The sequence below is a fragment of the Hyperolius riggenbachi genome, chromosome 8 (genome assembly GCF_040937935.1).
Source record: "Hyperolius riggenbachi isolate aHypRig1 chromosome 8, aHypRig1.pri, whole genome shotgun sequence".
Taxonomy (NCBI): domain Eukaryota; kingdom Metazoa; phylum Chordata; class Amphibia; order Anura; family Hyperoliidae; genus Hyperolius; species Hyperolius riggenbachi.
In genome coordinates, this window is record NC_090653.1 from 24,878,627 (window position 1) to 24,898,392 (window position 19,766).

At 47.3% G+C, this 19,766-nt stretch overlaps 1 protein-coding gene across 1 annotated transcript in view; it reads left to right on the forward strand.

The window, feature by feature from the left end:
• MARK4 (microtubule affinity regulating kinase 4) overlaps positions 1-19,766 on the forward strand; it is a 96,251-nt gene that overhangs the window by 58,805 nt on the left and 17,680 nt on the right. Inside the window, 8 exon segments of the mRNA XM_068250084.1 lie at positions 7,540-7,588; positions 8,851-8,916; positions 10,907-10,977; positions 16,608-16,664; positions 16,747-16,983; positions 19,156-19,236; positions 19,238-19,276; positions 19,361-19,460. Coding sequence (XP_068106185.1) covers positions 7,540-7,588; positions 8,851-8,916; positions 10,907-10,977; positions 16,608-16,664; positions 16,747-16,983; positions 19,156-19,236; positions 19,238-19,276; positions 19,361-19,460 — 700 coding nt within the window.

Genomic DNA, 19,766 nt, shown 5'->3' on the forward strand with positions numbered 1-19,766 from the left:
ATGGGATCAGTAGTGACTGGTGTGTGACAGGGAGATCAGTAGTGACTGGTGTGACATGAGATCAGTAGTGACTGGTGTGTGACAGGGAGATCAGTAGTGACTGGTGTGTGACATGGGATCAGTAGTGGCTGGTGTGTGACATGGGATCAGTAGTGACTGGTGTGTGACAGGGAGATCAGTAGTGACTGGTGTGACATGGGATCAGTAGTGACTGGTGTGTGACAGGGAGATCAGTAGTGACTGGTGTGTGACAGGGAGATCAGTAGTGACTGGTGTGACATGGGATCAGTAGTGACTGGTGTGTGACAGGGAGATCAGTAGTGACTGGTGTGTGACATAGGATCAGTAGTGACTGGTCTGTGACATGGGATCAGTAGTGACTGGTGTGCGACAGGGAGATCAGTAGTGACTGGTGTGCGACAGGGAGATCAGTAGTGGCTGGTGTGTGACATGGGATCAGTAGTGACTGGTGTGTGACATGGGATCAGTAGTGACTGGTGTGTGACATGGGATCAGTAGTGACTGGTGTGTGACATGGGATCAGTAGTGACTGGTGTGTGACAGGGAGATCAGTAGTGACTGGTGTGTTACAGGGAGATCAGTAGTGACTGGTGTGTGACATGGGATCAGTAGTGACTGGTGTGTGACATGGAGATCAGTAGTGACTGGTGTGTGACATTGGGGTCAGTAGTGACTGGTGTGCGACAGGGAGATCAGTAGTGACTGGTGTGCGACAGGGAGATCAGTAGTGACTGGTGTGCGACAGGGAGATCAGTAGTGACTGGTGTGTGACAGGGAGATCAGTAGTGACTGGTGTGTGACATGGAGATCAGTAGTGACTGGTGTGTGACATGGGGATCAGTAGTGACTGGTGTGTGACAGGGAGATGAGTAGAGACTGGTGTGTGACAGGGAGATCAGTAGTGACTGGTGTGTGACAGGGAGATCAGTAGTGACTGGTGTGTGACAGGGAGATCAGTAGTGACTGGTGTGTGACAGGGAGATCAGTAGTGACTGGTGTGTGACAGGGAGATCAGTAGTGACTGGTGTGTGACAGGGAGATCAGTAGTGACTGGTGTGTGACAGGGAGATCAGTAGTGACTGGTGTGTGACAGGGAGATCAGTAGTGACTGGTGTGTGACATGGGATCAGTAGTGACTGGTGTGTGACATGGGATCAGTAGTGACTGGTGTGTGACAGGGGATCAGTAGTGACTGGTGTGTGACAGGGAGATCAGTAGTGACTGGTGTGTGACAGGGAGATCAGTAGTGACTGGTGTGTGACATGAGATCAGTAGTGACTGGTGTGTGACATGGGATCAGTAGTGACTGGTGTGTGACAGGGAGATCAGTAGTGACTGGTGTGTGACATGGAGATCAGTAGTGACTGGTGTGTGACATGGAGATCAGTAGTGACTGGTGTGCGACATGGGGATCAGTAGTGACTGGTGTGCGACAGGGAGATCAGTAGTGACTGGTGTGCGACAGGGAGATCAGTAGTGACTGGTGTGCGACAGCGAGATCAGTAGTGACTGGTGTGTGACATGGGGATCAGTAGTGACTGGTGTGTGACAGGGAGATCAGTAGAGACTGGTGTGTGACAGGGAGATCAGTAGTGACTGGTGTGTGACACGGAGATCAGTAGTGACTGGTGTGTGACACGGGGATCAGTAGTGACTGGTGTGTGACAGGGAGATCAGTAGTGACTGGTGTGTGACAGGGAGATCAGTAGTGACTGGTGTGTGACAAGGAGATCAGTAGTGACTGGTGTGTGACATGGGATCAGTTGTGACTGGTGTGTGACAGGGAGATCAGTAGAGACTGGTGTGTGACAGGGAGATCAGTAGTGACTGGTGTGTGACACGGGGATCAGTAGTGACTGGTGTGTGACAGGGAGATCAGTAGTGACTGGTGTGTGACAGGGAGATCAGTAGTGACTGGTGTGTGACAGGGAGATCAGTAGTGACTGGTGTGTGACAAGGAGATCAGTAGTGACTGGTGTGTGACATGGGATCAGTTGTGACTGGTGTGTGACAGGGAGATCAGTAGTGACTGGTGTGTGACAGGGAGATCAGTAGTGACTGGTGTGTGACATGGGATCAGTAGTGACTGGTGTGTGACAGGGAGATCAGTAGTGACTGGTGTGTGACATGGGATCAGTAGTGACTGGTGTGTGACATGGAGATCAGTAGTGATTGGTGTGTGACATGGGGATCAGTAGTGACTGGTGTGCGACAGGGAGATCAGTAGTGACTGGTGTGCGACAGGGTGATCAGTAGTGACTGGTGTGCGACAGGGAGATCAGTAGTGACTGGTGTGTGACATGGAGATCAGTAGTGACTGGTGTGCGACATGGAGATCAGTAGTGACTGGTGTGCGACAGCGAGATCAGTAGTGACTGGTGTGTGACATGGGATCAGTAGTGACTGGTGTGTGACATGGGGATCAGTAGTGACTGGTATGTGACAGGGAGATCAGTAGTGACTGGTATGTGACAGGGAGATCAGTAGAGACTGGTGTGTGACAGGGAGATCAGTAGAGACTGGTGTGTGACAGGGAGATCAGTAGTGACTGGTGTGTGACAGGGAGATCAGTAGTGACTGGTGTGTGACATGGGGATCAGTAGTGACTGGTGTGTGACAGGGAGATCAGTAGTGACTGGTGTGTGACAGGGAGATCAGTAGTGACTGGTGTGTGACAGGGAGATCAGTAGTGACTGGTGTGTGACAGGGAGATCAGTAGTGACTGGTGTGTGACAGGGAGATCAGTAGTGACTGGTGTGTGACATGGAGATCAGTAGTGACTGGTGTGTGACATGGGATCAGTAGTGACTGGTGTGTGACAGGGAGATCAGTAGTGACTGGTGTGTGACATGGGATCAGTAGTGACTGGTGTGTGACAGGGAGATCAGTAGTGACTGGTGTGTGACATGGGATCAGTAGTGACTGGTGTGTGACAGGGAGATCAGTAGTGACGTGTGTGACAGGGAGATCAGTAGTGACTGGTGTGACATGAGATCAGTAGTGACTGGTGTGTGACAGGGAGATCAGTAGTGACTGGTGTGTGACATGGGATCAGTAGTGGCTGGTGTGTGACATGGGATCAGTAGTGACTGGTGTGTGACAGGGAGATCAGTAGTGACTGGTGTGTGACAGGGAGATCAGTAGTGACTGGTGTGTGACAGGGAGATCAGTAGTGACTGGTGTGACATGAGATCAGTAGTGACTGGTGTGTGACAGGGAGATCAGTAGTGACTGGTGTGACATGGGATCAGTAGTGACTGGTGTGTGACAGGGAGATCAGTAGTGACTGGTGTGTGACAGGGAGATCAGTAGTGACTGGTGTGTGACATAGGATCAGTAGTGACTGGTCTGTGACATGGGATCAGTAGTGACTGGTCTGTGACATGGAATCAGTAGTGACTGGTGTGTGACAGGGAGATCAGTAGTGACTGGTGTGCGACAGGGAGATCAGTAGTGGCTGGTGTGTGACATGTGATCAGTAGTGACTGGTGTGTGACATGTGATCAGTAGTGACTGGTGTGTGACATGGGATCAGTAGTGACTGGTGTGTGACATGGGATCAGTAGTGACTGGTGTGTGACATGGGATCAGTAGTGACTGGTGTGTGACAGGGAGATCAGTAGTGACTGGTGTGTGACATGGGATCAGTAGTGACCGGTGTGTGACAGGGAGATCAGTAGTGACTGGTGTGTGACATGGGATCAGTAGTGACTGGTGTGTGACAGGGAGATCAGTAGTGACTGGTGTGTGACATGGGGATCAGTAGTGACTGGTGTGTGACAGGGAGATCAGTAGTGACTGGTGTGTGACAGGGAGATCAGTAGTGACTGGTGTGTGACAGGGAGATCAGTAGTGACTGGTGTGTGACAGGGAGATCAGTAGTGACTGGTGTGTGACAGGGAGATCAGTAGTGACTGGTGTGTGACATGGAGATCAGTAGTGACTGGTGTGTGACATGGGATCAGTAGTGACTGGTGTGTGACAGGGAGATCAGTAGTGACTGGTGTGTGACATGGGATCAGTAGTGACTGGTGTGTGACAGGGAGATCAGTAGTGACTGGTGTGTGACATGGGATCAGTAGTGACTGGTGTGTGACAGGGAGATCAGTAGTGACGTGTGTGACAGGGAGATCAGTAGTGACTGGTGTGACATGAGATCAGTAGTGACTGGTGTGTGACAGGGAGATCAGTAGTGACTGGTGTGTGACATGGGATCAGTAGTGGCTGGTGTGTGACATGGGATCAGTAGTGACTGGTGTGTGACAGGGAGATCAGTAGTGACTGGTGTGTGACAGGGAGATCAGTAGTGACTGGTGTGTGACATGGGGATCAGTAGTGACTGGTGTGTGACATGGTGATCAGTAGTGACTGGTGTGTGACATGGTGATCAGTAGTGACTGGTGTGTGACAGGGAGATCAGTAGTGACTGGTGTGTGACAGGGAGATCAGTAGTGACTGGAGTGTGACATGGGGATCAGTAGTGACTGGTGTGTGATATGTGATCAGTAGTGACTGGTGTGTGACATGGGGATCAGTAGTGACTGGTGTGTGACATGGGATCAGTAGTGACTGGTGTGTGTCAGGGAGATCAGTAGTGACTGGTGTGTGACAGGGAGATCAGTAGTGACTGGTGTGTGACATGGGATCAGTAGTGACTGGTGTGTGACATGAGATCAGTAGTGACTGGTGTGTGACATGAGATCAGTAGTGACTGGTGTGTGACAGGGAAATCAGTAGTGACTGGTATGTGACATGGGATCAGTAGTGACTGGTGTGTGACAGGGAGATCAGTAGTGACGTGTGTGACAGGGAGATCAGTAGTGACTGGTGTGACATGAGATCAGTAGTGACTGGTGTGTGACAGGGAGATCAGTAGTGACTGGTGTGTGACATGGGATCAGTAGTGGCTGGTGTGTGACATGGGATCAGTAGTGACTGGTGTGTGACAGGGAGATCAGTAGTGACTGGTGTGTGACAGGGAGATCAGTAGTGACTGGTGTGTGACAGGGAGATCAGTAGTGACTGGTGTGACATGAGATCAGTAGTGACTGGTGTGTGACAGGGAGATCAGTAGTGACTGGTGTGACATGGGATCAGTAGTGACTGGTGTGTGACAGGGAGATCAGTAGTGACTGGTGTGTGACAGGGAGATCAGTAGTGACTGGTGTGTGACATAGGATCAGTAGTGACTGGTCTGTGACATGGGATCAGTAGTGACTGGTCTGTGACATGGAATCAGTAGTGACTGGTGTGTGACAGGGAGATCAGTAGTGACTGGTGTGCGACAGGGAGATCAGTAGTGGCTGGTGTGTGACATGTGATCAGTAGTGACTGGTGTGTGACATGTGATCAGTAGTGACTGGTGTGTGACATGTGATCAGTAGTGACTGGTGTGTGACATGGGATCAGTAGTGACTGGTGTGTGACATGGGATCAGTAGTGACTGGTGTGTGACATGGGATCAGTAGTGACTGGTGTGTGACAGGGAGATCAGTAGTGACTGGTGTGTGACATGGGATCAGTAGTGACCGGTGTGTGACAGGGAGATCAGTAGTGACTGGTGTGTGACATGGGATCAGTAGTGACTGGTGTGTGACAGGGAGATCAGTAGTGACTGGTGTGTGACATGGGGATCAGTAGTGACTGGTGTGTGACAGGGAGATCAGTAGTGACTGGTGTGTGACAGGGAGATCAGTAGTGACTGGTGTGTGACAGGGAGATCAGTAGTGACTGGTGTGTGACAGGGAGATCAGTAGTGACTGGTGTGTGACAGGGAGATCAGTAGTGACTGGTGTGTGACATGGAGATCAGTAGTGACTGGTGTGTGACATGGGATCAGTAGTGACTGGTGTGTGACAGGGAGATCAGTAGTGACTGGTGTGTGACATGGGATCAGTAGTGACTGGTGTGTGACAGGGAGATCAGTAGTGACTGGTGTGTGACATGGGATCAGTAGTGACTGGTGTGTGACAGGGAGATCAGTAGTGACGTGTGTGACAGGGAGATCAGTAGTGACTGGTGTGACATGAGATCAGTAGTGACTGGTGTGTGACAGGGAGATCAGTAGTGACTGGTGTGTGACATGGGATCAGTAGTGGCTGGTGTGTGACATGGGATCAGTAGTGACTGGTGTGTGACAGGGAGATCAGTAGTGACTGGTGTGTGACAGGGAGATCAGTAGTGACTGGTGTGTGACATGGGGATCAGTAGTGACTGGTGTGTGACATGGGGATCAGTAGTGACTGGTGTGTGACATGGTGATCAGTAGTGACTGGTGTGTGACAGGGAGATCAGTAGTGACTGGTGTGTGACAGGGAGATCAGTAGTGACTGGAGTGTGACATGGGGATCAGTAGTGACTGGTGTGTGATATGTGATCAGTAGTGACTGGTGTGTGACATGGGGATCAGTAGTGACTGGTGTGTGACATGGGATCAGTAGTGACTGGTGTGTGTCAGGGAGATCAGTAGTGACTGGTGTGTGACAGGGAGATCAGTAGTGACTGGTGTGTGACATGGGATCAGTAGTGACTGGTGTGTGACATGAGATCAGTAGTGACTGGTGTGTGACATGAGATCAGTAGTGACTGGTGTGTGACAGGGAAATCAGTAGTGACTGGTATGTGACATGGGGATCAGTAGTGACTGGTGTGTGACATGGGATCAGTAGTGACTGGTGTGTGACAGGGAGATCAGTAGTGACTGGTGTGTGACAGGGAGATCAGTAGTGACTCGTGTGCGACAGGGAGATCAGTAGTGACTGGTGTGTGACATGAGATCAGTAGTGACTGGTGTGTGACATGAGATCAGTAGTGACTGGTGTGTGACATGGTTATCAGTAGTGACTGGTGTGTGACAGGGAGATCAGTAGTGACTGGTGTGTGACATGGTGATCAGTAGTGACTGGTGTGTGTCAGGGAGATCAGTAGTGACTGGTGTGTGACAGGGAGATCAGTAGTGACTGGTGTGTGACAGGGAGATCAGTAGTGACTGGTGTGTGACAGGGAGATCAGTAGTGACTGGTGTGTGACAGGGAGATCAGTAGTGGCTGGTGTGTGATATGTGATCAGTAGTGACTGGTGTGTGACAGGGAGATCAGTAGTGACAGGTGTGTGACAGGGAGATCAGTAGTGACAGGTGTGTGACAGGGAGATCAGTAGTGGCTGGTGTGTGATATGTGATCAGTAGTGACTGGTGTGTGATATGGGATCAGTAGTGGCTGGTGTGTGACAGGGAGATCAGTAGTGACTGGTGTGTGACAGGGAGATCAGTAGTGACTGGTGTGTGACAGGGAGATCAGTAGTGACTGGTGTGTGACAGGGAGATCAGTAGTGACTGGTGTGTGACAGGGAGATCAGTAGTGACTGGTGTGTGACATGGAATCAGTAGCGGCTGGTGTGACAGGGAGATCAGTAGTGACTGGTGTGTGATATGTTTATAAATAGTGTGCTGTATGCAATTTATTGTATTGCAATTTAAAAGTGAGCCATGTTTGACTTTTATTTTCTTTCTTTCTGCAGCTGTTTCGTGAGGTTCGGATAATGAAGGGACTTAACCACCCAAATATTGGTGAGATATTATATCTACGTTTATGTCAGCCTGATGCAGAATTGTTTTCTAAGCTACCTTGACCCACACGTTAATCACCATCGGCTACTACTAGAAATGGGCAATAAGATGCAGATGATACCAGTTTGTATGCAAATGTAATGCAGATTGTATAAACCTATCAATCTGGCCAATTATTTCATCAGCCAGTTCATGTGATTGGCCCAGATTCAAGTATCATAGAATGTGCATGAAAATCTGCATGGAAGCCAGAATTATTTGACCATCCCTAGTTACTACACATTACTGAACACCTAATTCACAGTACAAATCCTAACTTTATCTCACATGCAAGATGGTGTGATAAGATCCAGTGTCGCTCATGATCTGGTGCTGCTGCTTAAAGAGGAGCTGTTAGGTATACGGTCTCAGAGAAAAAAAGGTTAAAGGTCTCAGAGAGAACACATAGATCAGTAGCTAAATATTGGCTGTACTTACATTACATATGCATTTCACTGTCCACATTTGGATTTCACAGAATTTTCATATAGTATTTGCAGAGATTGATGCTCCTGACAGTTCATGGCAGGTTCCATCTTTGACTGTCTGTGTCTGAAGCCAATTGTGATGTAATATCCTCCCTTACCCTGCTTCCTGATTGATGATTCTTTAACCCTCCCAAGTTCCAGCCCTCAGACACTCCCACCAGTCTCCATGTTACCATGGTGATAAGGCATGTAGTATTCAGGAAACATTTTACCTCAGGCAAACCTAAAGTTAACTTTTCTGTCTTTAAGTTAACTCTTCAATCTGTAAAATAACTCCAGAGTTAAAGACAGGCTGTTCATTAACTGCGTGTGAAAATAACTACAGAGGAGGTAAATTAACTACAGAAGAGGTAACGTAAGGAATGAAGAGGTAAGATAACTCTCTCACTGCGTGGTGGCAAGTTTTCTTTTGCCTTATTATCTCCAGCATGATCTTAGTAAATTGAGGCCATAGGATGACTTTATCTCACACAGGAGAGATATCAGGATTCATATGCTAATACTCAGTTCATTAATTTATTTTGCTATTGTGCGTATCCATTAATGTATGTGCACTATTAGGAACAAACTTGCAAAACTTTGGGTGTTTCATGTCAGTGAACAACGTGAAGCCAGCAAATATATAAAACCATGAAATAAAACAAGAGTTCAAGCTACTGAAGAGGTTATGGGCATGAGTCCCACTGTGTGTGCGATCTCTGTTTGTCTTCTGACTCCCTCTGTCTTGTTTTACAGTGAAGCTGTTTGAGGTGATAGAGACAGAGAAAACGCTGTATCTCATCATGGAATATGCCAGCGGAGGTATCCTGCTTCCTCTTTATCTCTGATTCCTTTCCGCCATGTCTCACTCTGTAACTCCCACTAGCTGTTCCATCCTCCTTCTCTGTATCTCTCCATCTTTCACCTCTGCCTCTCCCTCTGGCCCCATTCCCTCTCTTATCCCCCACCTGCCTTCCCCTCCTCTCTCTTCTTCCTCTCCCCGCTCCCATTCCCCATCTCTTCCTCCTCTTTCTGCCTCACTTCTCTCTTCCCTCCTGCATCTGTCTTCCTCTCCTCTCTTTCCCCCTCCTCTCTGACCTGTCAGCCCACCACATACATAATAAAAGGGTGCCTAGAAATCTTGGCGCCCAGCAGGGGCATTGCTAGGATCCCAAGGGATCTAGGGCACTTTTGGGATCGCCAGACAGAAAATGGGTGTGGCCACACATAATTTGGGTGTGGTCATGGGTGGAGACATGAACTTAAAAGAACCCGAGGTGGGTTTGTGAAATCGTATTAGGACACAGAAGCACATTCTGCATACTATCACCAGCCTCTGTGTCCTTTCACTGGTCCCTCGCGCCCCCCCCCCCCCCCCCCCCCCCGGTGCTCTGCTGTCCCCCATTATAAAAAACGCAAGGCTAGCGACACACAAATTGTCGATAGGCTGTTGTTTACCTTCTGGCTGCCACTCACCGCTGCTAGCCGCCTCCTGTATAGTGCGGCTCCCCGCCTCTGTCCCTTCCCTCCCCGCCTCCGTAAGCTTCCTCCAATCGGCTTACTATGTCCTAATATAATTTCACAAACCCCACCTCAGGTTCTCTTTAACAGCAGTAGGCCTGCCCAGCAAAATGTTGGATGAAGCCCCCTCTCCATTAATACAGAAAAACAAATTGTAGCATATCACATAAATAGGCAGTGTTACCTGGCTTTCTGCTGGGTGGGATGGCCTGCTGCCAGGTTATCTGGCAGCTCCCCCATAGCATTCCCTGACCTTCTAGTGGACATGCTCCCATGGGCCTCCCATTGAGGCACTACAACTCCCAGTATGCCCCTATAGTAGAACCACAGCTCCCTGCATCCCCCATAAAGGCACCACAGCACCCAGCATGGCACCCAATATGCCCACCATGGAGGCACCACAGCTGACTCTGCCTGGAGGACATCCGGGGCACCCCAGAATAGATCTGTGGCATGTGCCACTGATCTTTGGGGCTAGCAACACTCCTGGCCCCAAGATCAATTTACAGATATTCTATTAAAGCCTAAACAAGGATCGGAAAATATCAGTATTAAATACTGATATTTTACTGTAGCTAAACCTAACTCTACTCTCACACAGACCCCTCCCCCTGTGACGCCTAACCCTAATTGATTTAAGCATGAAATCTCTCGGGCATCGTCCTTGTGACGCTGCATCCGCCTCCCTCCCCTGTCCACCCCCATGGAGCCAGGACTAGCATGGACAGGTAAAGTATACTGCTCTAGGCATGGGGGAGAGGGGCACTTTTTACATTAGGGGGTCAGCGCCGGGGGGTTTTGTCGCTCGTTCCGATATCGCTCACCATTATCACCGAGCACCTGATCGACCACGACGGCCTAACATCTTGCAGCCTGTCTGATCAATACATGCAACCAATTTTGGCCCGAAATTGGGCGCATTGTCGATCAGGGATGGTCATGGCGGCTCCAATTTTCATTCTATAATAATTATTGAATTGGATGGTCAATCGGCTGTCTATCCGAGAGATGTATGGCCACCTTTAATGTTGCGCTTTGTAACTCCTGTCATTCTGCCTTTGCTATTACATCTCCCCATGTTATTTTTACCCCCTCACTTCTCCCCTCCGGTTCCTTTCTCTCCATTTCTTCCTCCCACTCCTTCCCCGTGACTCTCTCTTCCTTCTCTGTCTTTCACTTCCCCCTCCTTCCCGACACTCTCCCTCTGTTAGGCCCCCCTCCTTTCGTTTTGCTTTCTGTTCCATCTCTCCCTCCCACATCGTGTAACGCTCTCTTGTAATGACTCTCTTAGGTGAGGTCTTCGATTACCTAGTTTCTCATGGTCGTATGAAAGAGAAAGAGGCCCGTGCCAAATTTCGACAGGTGAGAGCTGTTCCTTCCAGCGTTGTCATCTCTTCTATACTCACATATAAAACACCCTAAAGAAGAACGCAAGAGTGTACTTGTCACTGAACACACCTGAACTGCAAAGCACTTAGATCCAGCATTGCTCAACTCCTGAGTCCTCAACAAATACCAAAAGACATACAGTAGAATCTTGTTATAGTAAACTCTGATATAGTAAACCTGTAGCTATAGGAAACTTAATCCCCAGGTGTCTATGCTAATAGACAGTGTATCACCAGGTTTTTCTGACATTATTGTCAGATTTCCTTCACAGCACCTGAAATCCTAAATGAACAACAGAGTACCCTTTATATGAGGGGACTGTTAATAAAACTTAACTTTTAATAATGATTTATAAAATTCACTAGCTAACTGCTTTCATACTGCTATCATGAGCGGACACTCTTCCTAGCTCTGTGTTATTTTATTATTACCTTGTATTTTACACCCTAGCACTATTGCACTTATAGCACATTATGTTTTCCCTTGAAAAAGCTTCATTTTAGAAGTGAAACATGTTGGGTTTATTTTTGGTGGGGGGTATTGTGTAATATACTTTATGATATCGCTGAGCTGAAGGGGTGTGATTGTGATCACATTGTTGTACTTATAATTTACCCCTAGCTCAGTTATTTACACAGAGTATGTATTTGTTATGAAAGCAGTTAGTGAATTTTATAAATCTATATATATAAAATCGGATGTATGTATGTATGTGTGTGTGTGTGTGTGTGTGTGTATGTGTGTGTGTATGTGTATGTGTGTGTGTGTGTGTATGTGCCGCGATCACGCGAAAACGGCTTGACTGATTTGAACAAAACTTGGTACACAGATCCCTTACTACCTGGGATGATATGTTCTGGGGGTCTCGCGGCCCCCCTGCACACCTGGGCGGAGCTACAAACAGCAAATCAGATTCCACCCATTCAAGTCAATGGAAAAAATGTAAAAGGCTGCCATTCTCACAGTAATCAAGCCAGAGTCCCCACACATGGCACAGTTGGTCACTTGGTGACCGAGGTTACAAATCCAGGAAAAGTGGGTGGATCATAAAACAGCCAATCAAATTTCAGCCGTTCATTTTAAATGGGAAAATGTAAACTGCAGCCATTCTTAGACTGTTAATCACAGAGTTCTCAAACTTGCCACACTTGGTCACTGGGTGAATGCGATTAAGATTCAAGAAAATGGGTGGAGCCTACAACAGCCAATCAAAATTCACCTATTGATTTTCAAGGGGAATATTTAAACTGCTGCTATTCTTACACTTTTAATTGCAGAGGCTTCAAACTTGCTACAGCCGGTCACTGGGTGACTGGGGTCCAAATTCACTAAAAGGGCGGGGCCACATACAGCCAATCAGATTTCCTTGGTGGATAAACTGCTTCCATTCACACATTTTTGATGCCAGGAACCTGACAGCTCACAAACTTGGTCATTGAGTGACTGTGTGTTGAGGTTACAAAAAGTGGGCGGAGCCAAAACAACGTTTACTGGGAAAATATAAACTGCAGCCATTCTTACACCGTTAATGGCAGGGTTCTCAAACTTTGCACAGTTGGTCATTGGGTGACAGATTAAGATTTTGGAAGGTGGGTGGAGCCTACAACAGCCAATAAAAATTCCCCATTTGATTTTCAAAGGGAATATTTCATCTGCTACCATTCTCGTATACTGGTAAAAGCAGATGCCTCAAACCTGGTACAGTTGGTCACTGGGTGACTGGGGCCCACATTCAGGAAGGGGGCAGAGCCACAAACAGCCAGATTTGTTTATTTTTCAATAGGAATATACAAAGTATTGATACCAAGGAACCCAAAGCTGATAAACTTGATAATTGAGTGACTGTATGTCAAGGTTAGAAAAAGTGGCCAGTGCCAACAACTTCATTTTTTACATTGCAGGGTTCTCATACTTTACACAATTGGCCACTGGGTGACTGGGATGAACATTCAGAAATGTGGGTGGAGCCTACAACAGCCAATCAAAATGTACCTATTGATTTTCAAGGGGAATATTCACATTGCTACCATTCTTACACTGTTAGTGGCAGAGGCCTCAAACCTGATACAGTCAGTCATTGGGTGACTGGGGTCCAAATGCACTAAAGGGGTGGAGCCACAAACAGCCAATCAGATTTGTTAGATTGATTTCAGCCATTCTGTTATTGGCAGGGTTCTCAAACGTGACACAGTTGGCCACTGGGTGGCTGGGACTAATGTTCAGAAAAGTGGGTGGAGCCTACAGCAGCCAATCAAAATTCACCATTTAATTTTCAAGGGGAATATTTACATTGCTGCCATTCATACACTCTTAATAGCAGAGGCCTAACATTTGCTACAGTCAGTCACTGGGAGACTGGGATTTAAATTCTGAAGGGAGCGGGCCAAAAACAGCCAATCAGATTTGTTTAATTTCAAAGGTAAAATGCAACTTATTGATGCCAAAGACCCCAAAGCTCATAAACTTGGTCATTAAGTGACTGTATGTCAAGATTAGAAATAGTGGGCGGAGCCAAAAACAACTAACTTTTTACATGGGGAAATGTAAACTGCAGCTTTTCTTACACTGTTAATGGCCGGGTCCTCAAACTTCACACAGTTGGTCACTGGGTGACTAGGATTAATATTCGGAAAAGTAGGTGGAGCCTACAAGAGCCAATCAAAATTCACCTATTGATTTTCAAGGGGAATATTGAAACTGCAGCCATTCTCACACTGTTAATAGCAGAGGCCTCAAACCTGCTACAGTCGGTTGTTAAGTGTTTGGGGTTCAAATTCAGTAAAGGGGCGGAGCCAAAAAGAACCAGATTTCTTTGCTGGATAAACTGCTTCCATTAGCACAATTTTGATGCCAGGAACCCAAAAGCTCACAAACTTGGTCATTGAGTAGTGACTGTGTCAAGGTTATAAAAAGTGGGTGGAGTTAAAAACAGATTTTTCTGGGAAATTGTAAACTGCAGCCCTTCTTCACTGTTAATGGCAGGGTTCTCAAACTTAGCATAGCTGGTTACTGGGTGACTGGGATTAATATTCAGAAAAGTGGGTGGAGCCTAAAAATGCCAATCAAAAATCACATGTCACTTTTCAAGGAGAATATTAAAATTGCTGCAATTCTTGCACTGTTAATGGCACAAGCCTAAAACCTGGTACAGTTGGTCATTGGGTCACTGAGGTTCAAATTCAGAAAAGGGGACAGAGCCACAAACAGTGAATCAGATTTGTTTCATTTCATGGGAAAGTACAAATTATCGATGCCAAGGACCCCAAAGCTCACAAAATTGGTCATTGAGTGACTGTGTGTCTAGGTTACAAATAGTGGGCGGAACCAAAACCAAATTTTACTGGGAAAATATAAACTGCAGCCATTCTTACACTGTTAATGGCAGGGTTCTCAAACTTTGCCCAGATGGTCACTGGGTGACTGAGATTAATATTCAGGGAAGTGGGTGGAGCCTATAATAGCCAATCAAAATTCACCTGTTGATTTTCAAGTGGAATATTTAAATTGCTGCCATTTTTACACTGTTAATTGCAGATCCCTCAAACCTGCTACAGTTGGTCATTGGGTGACTGGGGTTTGAATGCTGGAGAGGGGCGGAGCCACAAACAGCCTATCTGATTTGTTTCATTTCTATGGGAATATGCAAATTATTGATGACAAGGACCCCAAAGCTCACAAACTTGGTCATTGAGTGTTTGTGTGTTAGGGTTAGAAAGTGGCCGGAGCCAACACCAGTCAAATACATTCCCGGGCAACGCCGGATCATCAGTGGGTGGAGACAAATACACATTTCACTGGGAAAATGTAAACTTCAGCCATTCTTACACTGTTAATGGCAGGGTTTTTAAACTTTGCACAGTTGGTTACTGGGATTAATATTCAGAAAAGTGGGTGGAGCCTACAAAAGTGAATCAAACTTCATCTGTTGCTTTTCAAGGGGAATATTTAATTGCTACCATTCTTGAACTGTTAATGGCACAGGCCTCAAACTTGGTACAGTTGGTTATTGTGTGACTGGGGTTCAAATTCAGAAAAGGGGTGGAGCCACACACAGCCAATCAGATTTGTTTCATTTCAAAGCAGATTATTGATACCAAAGACCGCAAAGCTCACAAACTTGGTCAGTGAGTAATTATGTGTTAGGGTTAGAAAAAGTAGGCGGAGCCAACACCAGCCAAATACATACCCGGGCAACGCCGGGCAATCAGCTAGTCATTATTAAAAGTTAAGTTTTATTAAAACAGTCCCCTCATATAGAGGGTACTCTGTTGTTCATTATTGTCAGATTTGACAAGATTAGCTACATTCTTGTTTCTGGTGTGATTCAGACACTACTGCAGCTAAATAAATCAGCAGGGCTGCCAGGCAACTGGGATTGTTTAAAAGTAAATAAATATGGCAGCTTCTATATTCTACTCACTTCAGGTGTCCTTTAACAAAATGCTATGCAAAACAGAAGAATTTTGCAAATATTCAGGTTGAAGTGAGCATATGATGTCACCCACAATGCATCACTGCTGAATATGCAAGTTATCTCTTTGTATCCCTGATAGCTGAACACACCTCCAGAATGCAATGATGTGTCAGCTTGTTAATTTGTACAGAGCCACAATAATCCAACATGCATGCAGACTATTTTGGATTGGTTGATCATCATCAGTGCATGGCATGGATTAATGTGGCTCTATGGTGATGCACTGTGGAGACACCTCAGAGTTCACTCCAACCTGAATTATTGCAAATACCTTATGTTTTAAGAAGGTAAACTTCTAATTTAGAGTTTTGGAAAGGCATGTGGGTCTCTTTCAGCCCCTTACACACTCCTATGAGTTCTGGTTCACCATAAGCTTGCAACCTGTAACTCTGGGTGCTTTAAGTCCTACTCCATAGAGACATATTAATGAAGAGTCCTTTAAAGTTCCGCTTTCCTCTTAATGACTGCATAAATGAGGTTACCTCTACAACATCACTGATTGGCTGCATTGTTGAGGAGTCCCATACAGACCAACCTTCCTCTGATCGGTTAGATGGATGAGATGTCCTGTACTGGCAGTGTGCCTTCCTCTGATGGTTGGCTAGATGAGATGTCCTTTACAGCCCCTCCTCCTTCCTCTGGTGAGATGTCCTGTACAGCCCCTCCTCCTTCCTCTGATTTTAGATGAATGAGATGTCCTGTACAGGCAGGGTGCCTTCCTCTGATGGTTGGCTAGATGAGGTGTCCTGTACAGCCCCTCCCCCTTCCTCTGATTGGTGGGATAGGTGAGGTGGCCTGTACAGCCCCACCTTCCTCTGATTGGCTGGAAAAATATGTGTATGTATTAGTACGCCGTCGGTGAGTTGAGCGCCAGGAGAGCCGAACGATAGCTCTCCCTGCTGCCGCTAAACTCCCCGGCGGCGTTAAATACTATTCACCCTCCGAGTCGTGTCAACTCGGCGGGAGGTTTAATTCGGGGTCCAGTTATCGTATTACTCTTACATGCCCCATGCAGCATAACATTGCTGCTATAGGGTGCCTGGTTTTGGCGCACATCGCTCAGCCGCATGCTTCAGAAATTATATGGTAATTTCAATGTTTTAATTTATTTCTCCTTTCCAATCAACAGATTGTGTCTGCCGTTCACTATTGTCACCAGAAGAACATAGTCCATCGGGATCTGAAGGTTAGAAAGTTCTTCCTTTTAATTCCTTCATTTGACTTTCCTTTGGTGATGATTGATGACTTCTTTTCCCTCACTGATGCAGGCGGAGAATCTTCTCCTAGACGCAGAGGCCAACATTAAGATTGCCGACTTTGGCTTCAGCAATGAGTTCACCCCTGGAGGAAAACTTGATACTTTCTGCGGCAGCCCACCCTACGCTGCTCCTGAACTGTTTCAGGGTAAGAGGTATAACGGACCAGAGGTGGACGTCTGGAGCCTGGGAGTCATCCTCTACACACTGGTCAGCGGCTCTTTGCCCTTCGATGGTCAGAACCTCAAGGTAAAAATCTCTGTTATAATGCTGAGTTGAGTTATCTGGAAGTAGCTCGTGTGCATGTTGTCTTTGGGTGTGACAAGTATATAGGTTGTCTCTGTAACCCGGCTAATGGTCAACAAGGTTTCCTGAGATACTGATATGTAATGGAGGTCTGAAGAAAGTGAATTGTTGGGTCTGTGTTTGATTTACTGTATATGATGAGGTTAAGAGGAGGGGGCTGGGTAATTGTGGTGAGGCAGAATATGGTTTGTTTAAAGGATGGGGCTATTAGGGGTGCCTAGGTATTGACTGAGGATCTGGGTCTGCTTTTATTTTTTGATGGGGGTGGCTGGATTATGGGGCAAATATAGTGTCTGGTCTGGGTTCCACCAATGATGAAGGATCAAACCTGGTTTGCTCTTTTAGGGGATTGGTGGAAGTGTGGGGAAAGGGGTGGTGTTGGAATGGTTGCCTGTTGGTGGACTCCTCTTCTCACTGGGTGAAGGATCAAACCTGGTTTCCTTTTGTAGGGGACTGGTGGAAGTGTGGGGAAAGGGGTGGTGTTGTTGGCTATTGGTGAACTCCTCTTCTCACTGGGTGAAGTATCAAATTTGGTTTCCTTTTGTAGGGGACTGGTGGAAGTGTGGGGAAAGGGTGGTGTTGGAATGGTTGGCTATTGGTGAACCCCTCTTCTGACTGGGTGAAGGATCAAACCTGGTTTCCTCTTGTAGGGGACTGGTGGAAGTGTGGAGAAAGGGGTGCTGTTGGAATGGTTGGCTATTGGCGGACTCCTCTTCTGACTGGGTGACGGCTGTATGAGTAAGGCCCCTTTCAGACAGTAAGCTGAACTGTGTGCTTGGCAGCCAGTTCAGCTCTCCTGGATGCCACCCAGGAGTGCCAGTTGGGTGCAATTTAAATACATCCGAATGGCAGCTGTTTTAACACCACGCGTGTCAGGCGCTAACACACTGCGGCGTTACCCATTAGCAAAGAAACATGACATGTCGAGTCTGAGCACTGCTGCGGCCACACTCAAACTCTATGGGGGGGGGGGAGTGTCGTCTGTCAAGCCTTACGGTCACCGTGGTTTTCCCTTGAGATGTGGTTCTAGAGGAGAAGCCGGGTAATGGTGGAGGGTCAGGGTTTGGTTTCCTCTTGTGATGAGGTTACAGAGGGTATTGTTAGTGTAATGGTGGAGAATCAGAGCCTGGTCACTCCTTCTGATGGGGTATAAAGGGAAGCTGGATTTTGGTGGAGGATCATCTATTTTGCTCTTGTGACGGGCCCGGCCTCAATTCACTAAGCTTAACTCCTGTCTTTAATAACTCTTCAGAGCTGTTTTACAGTTATCACAATTATATCACCATGGTGATAACTGTAAAACAGCTCTGAAGAGTTATTAAAGACAGGAGTTAAGCTTAGTGAATTGAGGCCGGGGTAGAGGGAATGTTAGCTGACTAATGATGGAGAATAGGAGCCTGGTTACTTCTTGTGATGATGCTTTTCTTGGAAGGATGATAATGGTGGATAATCGTGGTCTATTTTCTGCTTATGATGGGAGTAAAGGAGCTGCTGGCTGGATAATGGTGTGGATTCCTCTTTTCACTGGGCAGGTTGGGGTGACTGAGTACCGCTAGCAGGTCAGAGTCAGGTGAGGTTATAGGGGAAGGGGTGGATAATGCTGGAGGGGCAGCGTGTGGTTTCCTTTTCTGACCGACCAGGTTGGGGTGACTGAGTACCGCTAGCAGGTCAGAGTCAGGTGAGGTCATAGGGGAAGGGGTGGATAATGCTGGAGGGGCAGCGTGTGGTTTCCTTTTCTGACCGGCCAGGTGGGTGGTGACTGAGTACCGCTAGCAGGTCAGAGTCAGGTGAGGTTATAGGGGAAGGGGTGGATAATGCTGGAGGGGCAGGGTGTGGTTTCCTCTTCTGACCGGGCAGGTGGGTGGTGACTGAGTACTGCTAGCAGGTCAGAGTCAGGTAAAGTTATAGGGGAAGGGGTGGATAATGCTGGAGGGGGCAGGGTGTGGTTTCCTCTTAGGATGGGATAGAGGCGGTGTTAACCGGCTAATAACAGGACCTGTTTTCTGGGGTGGGGGAGGGAGTTTGTTAGCTGAATGCTGGTGGAGGGTCAGAGCCTGCTTTTCTTTTGTGACTGTGGGATAGGGTGGTTCCCGGAATAACCTGAGCATTTTGCAGGAACTGAGGGAACGAGTCCTCCGCGGTAAATACAGAGTCCCTTTCTACATGAGCACAGACTGCGAGAGTGTACTCCGGCGGTTTCCTGGTGCTGAATCCCAGCAAGAGGTGCACTCTGGAGGTGACCCGCTTCCTCTCTTTTCTGTCTGGCCTGCCTGTCCGGCTGCTTGTCTTCCCAGCTGACTTTCTGCTTCTTGTTTTTTAGCAAGTGATGACTGACAAGTGGATGAACATCGGCTATGACAGTGACGACCTCAAGCCTTATAAAGAGCCGGAGGAGGACCACGCTGACCCCAAGCGTATTGGTAAGAATGTTTGCGTCACAATTCAGGGCTGAGGAGGCTGAGTCAAGGAGTCGGAGCAATTTTGGGTACCTGGAGATGGAGTCAGTGGTTTTCATAAAACTGAGGAGTCGGAGTTGGATAATTTTTTGTACCTACTCCATAGCCCCTAAGCAAGGGCGTAACTAGAAAATCACTCTACAAAAACTTTGTATGATTCCTTATCAGTGGGCTGAGCAGATGCAGTCATTAGAACAATTGTGCAGAGAGCAGAAAGCTTTTTCCCTCCGTGCCCTTCGTTGTCAGTCTCTCAGGACAGGGCCCCCCTTT